This window comes from Lates calcarifer, linkage group LG24 (assembly GCF_001640805.2).
Source record: "Lates calcarifer isolate ASB-BC8 linkage group LG24, TLL_Latcal_v3, whole genome shotgun sequence".
Classification (NCBI taxonomy): Eukaryota; Metazoa; Chordata; class Actinopteri; family Centropomidae; genus Lates; species Lates calcarifer.
The window spans coordinates 10,347,405-10,351,150 of NC_066856.1; the positions used below are offsets into that span (position 1 = coordinate 10,347,405).

Here is a 3,746-nt window from a genome sequence, read left to right on the forward strand (position 1 = left end):
CAGATCATTTTTGTCTCTCATAATCTGATTTAGATTATGGGTCTCTCTGTTTGTGCCTCTCTGTTTTTATTGTTTATTAAAGAACAAATGTTAAAACAGAAAAAAAAACTGCTGGGACGTTTCTATGACTTTTACATGGATAAGAGTTGATTTATAGAGGAAAGGTTCCAATCTGACTTGTGAATGTTATCAGTTCTAGTACTTAATAATTTTGACCCTTTTTCAGGCCAAACATAAATTTAAAAAAAAAAAAAAAGTTAAAGTCCAGCACATTGTTGACACTTAATTAGCAACACAACAGTTATGGATCTTTGTCAAGCACCACATTCACAACAATACTAGACCTACAGGCTGCAACAACCAATCGAAACAACATAATTAGTTGATAAAAATAAACAACGAACATATGCCAAGATCCAAAATATATGAAAAATAAGTGATTGACTAAACAAAACCCGTTCCAAGTTCTTTTTTTATTACTTGCTTGAGTAATTGGTGACAGTTAGATGAAAATGAATGTATGTAAATGTTATATTTCCTATCACCCATTACAACCAAAGACACTGTATAGGTAAAGAAATGAGGTGACATACTTATGTAAAGTGACAGTGTGCTTGTGAAACTCCTCAAGTGCAACATACGATATTTTCTCTCTGTGTGTCTTCCTGTTTCTCCACCTGTCTTTCCTCCAGCTCATCCAGTGCGCTCCACACAGTACCACTGACACAGGCAGGTAAGGAAATAGCAACACTGCGTGTATGATAATTAGTAACTTCATGCCCGTACCTTGGTAACTGTAGAGATCTCCCACGCTGTTCTGACGCGTGATGTGCTGCCAGTAGGCGCTGCGTGGCAGGGAGATGGACTTGGTTAGCGTCTCTCTGGAGTGGATCTGAAACAGAAAGAGAAAAGCTTGCAGTGTCTCTCACTTTCTGTCACTCTCAGTCACTCACTCGCAACAGGGGAAATTGCTCAGTGTATGTCAGTAAACAAAGAGCCTGTATGGTACGGTATACTGCAGGTTGAATGGCATGTTTCCGCTCTCAGTGGCTGCTTGGCAGGTGAGATGAGGATTCATTTGGAATCATGATGATGTTTTGCCACTGGATGATATGTTTTAGATTTTTATTTGCAGTGTGAATCGAAATGCTTCATCTTAGAGCCAGAAGATGACTTAAAATAAATGAAAAATGCCAATATTTTCTGAATAGTAAACATGCTATTTTGCCCATTCTGCAACCCCCAAGTGGTGAGTTTTGTGTTGCTATCCGTGTGATTTATAGAGCTGAGGGTAACTGCTGCATTTGGAAATGTTCCCAAATGGTGGGGTCCAAGAGCAAGGCCATATGGTCAAGGCTCATCAAACACTAGGCAGGCCTACATAAATAAAGAATAAAGATGATAGCAGGGAGCAGGGGGGGGAGGAAGGAAGGAAGGAAGGAGGAAGGAAGGGACGGACGGGTGTTGTGATGGAAGGAGGGAGCGGACGCCAAGACCACGGGGTGTCGGAGGGCTTCCTGGGCCAAGGTGGCACTTTTGGGGGAGAAACCAGGCTGCAATACCTAGAGAGGATTGTGTATTCTTTCATGTGTGTGTGTGAACATCATGATTTATTGCTTTTGTGTTCATTGGTTCCTAAAAATAATTTGGTGAGCAGCCTTAATGAGATGCTTGTTTGATCTGTTTAACTCAAATAGACAGTGAAGAAGTCATTGAAATACAAGAAACACGGCATTTTTTCAAATTAAAATGATATGTACGAGTGCACAGATGCTGTTTTTGTTTCTCAGTGTTTCTTCTAGCATAAGGTACAACAGGATATTTTAGCAACTGTATGAAAGTGACACACAATAGTGTTAAGTAATTATTCCTAGAGCGCTGACATTTTGACACTTGCACTCATTGTTAGCTGCAAGTAATGATGGCAGTACAAAAAATACTGTTGGCGTCATCGTGAGCTGCATTGTGGGTATCTGATAAGCAACCGTAAATATAAAAATGTACCTGGGAGCTCTTCTCCATCTCCTCCATCATCCTCTCATGCTGCTGGGCAATGGCCAGCGTGGCCGAGTGGACCCGCTGGTAGATCATCTCCCCCTCCCGCGTCTGGAACGTGAACAAACCCTCTCCTGTGTCACACATCCTGCGCCAGGAACACACACACAGAGACAGAGAAGTACACACACTTTGATCGCGCTCACTCTTGGATTGCTGATTTACAAATATGCATGGTTGAATGTGCACTTACAGAGACACATTGATATAATAGCCCACTGAAGTTGAACGCACATGCACACACGCAGGAGTGAGTAGATACAGTATACAAACAAAGACACACATTCACAGAGGCACCTGTCACATCATCGCCTGAAGGCCTCTGCAGCAAATGTTGATATCCTGGGATGTTCTGGATATCCAAACTTGCTTTGTTAAAGTTTTTATGACATTTTCAAAACAAAGTTTTTTGCCCTCCCACCGACAACATTTCAGTCATACAGACATAGACACAAGGTAACACAAGCACATATCTGCATGCGCACACACCTTCCGGACTCAAAAGTAAACCAGGTGGAGTCTCGACCGTATCTGCGCAGGGAGCTGAGAGGCCACATGACGAGTTTGAGGCGAGCGTTGTGAATGTCCCACAGGTAGATGTTTTCATGGGTGATCTGCATGGTGCACTCCCCGTAGATGTCCAGGTTAGGGGTGGGCATCAGGTACACATTGAAACGTTCTGGAAAGATTCACACTGCACTTATTAAAAGGTGGGATCACAATGGTTCAATAGTGAAGAATACTGCATAGACTTACATCCAGTGTTAAAGGGTTGGTTCTCTTAAATTATAAATATAAAAAAAACTTACTTCTAATGGTAACCGGCCAAGCAGACAGTTTTTATTTGCCAGTGTTTCCAAATATCTCTCTATCGCAGTACAAATAGTTTAAGTGAAATTAAGGCTGAGCCAGGGAAAAGAAACAGTTTGCATTGCAAAATACCACAAGCAATACATGAATTTGCACTTGTATTTGCATAAAATTACTTTAAAGGAATGGTTTGATATTTGGGGAAATATGCATGTTCTCTTTTTGGCTATAATTAGATGGGACAATCAATACCACTCTCATATCTGTTTGCTAAATATGTAGCCACAGCCAGTAGCTTGGTAACTTAGCTTAGCACAAATGGAGGAAACATCCAGACTGGCTCTGTCCAATTGTGAAAGAAAAACGCTCATATAACACAGTATATCACATTTGGTAGAGTATACTGTTAGAGGTACTGGTAAACAGATTAAAATATCTGTTTACCAGTCTTTTGAACTCTCAGCAAGAAAGTGAAATGTGTTTCCCTGAATGCTAAATTAGTATTTTAAGTTTAAATAGACAGAATTTCAGATACTCAAATTTGTAAGAATTTGGAAATATCTATCGTTAGCAAATGAAAACACAGATTATTTTTCCTTAAGGTTTCTCAACATACCCTTAAAGATTCAAGTCACTCTTCTGTGCAAAAGAAAGAAAACTGTAATAAAAGCCACATAAACTGAACAGTCTGGGATGTGGCTTTGTTTAAGTCTTAAATGGGGTTGCACATGAGCCTGATTAAGATAGAGGATCAGTTCTTATCAGGTGATGGATTACTCTTCACTCTCTGCTATATGGATCTCAGCAATCATTCAGCATGCAGCATTGTGCATGCAGAAACAAAACACTGAGGTTTGCCTCACCATTTTAGATAGAGTTAA

General features: G+C 40.3%; 1 protein-coding gene across 1 annotated transcript in view; it reads right to left on the minus strand.

Moving 5' to 3' along the window:
• dok6 (docking protein 6) overlaps positions 1-3,746 on the minus strand; it is a 44,327-nt gene that overhangs the window by 8,221 nt on the left and 32,360 nt on the right. The window contains exons 5-7 of the mRNA XM_018673999.2: positions 2,545-2,734; positions 2,005-2,143; positions 787-892 (exon numbers count right to left, since the gene is read on the minus strand). Of these exons, the coding sequence (XP_018529515.1) occupies positions 787-892; positions 2,005-2,143; positions 2,545-2,734 (435 nt within the window). The remainder of the gene's footprint in view (positions 1-786; positions 893-2,004; positions 2,144-2,544; positions 2,735-3,746) is intronic.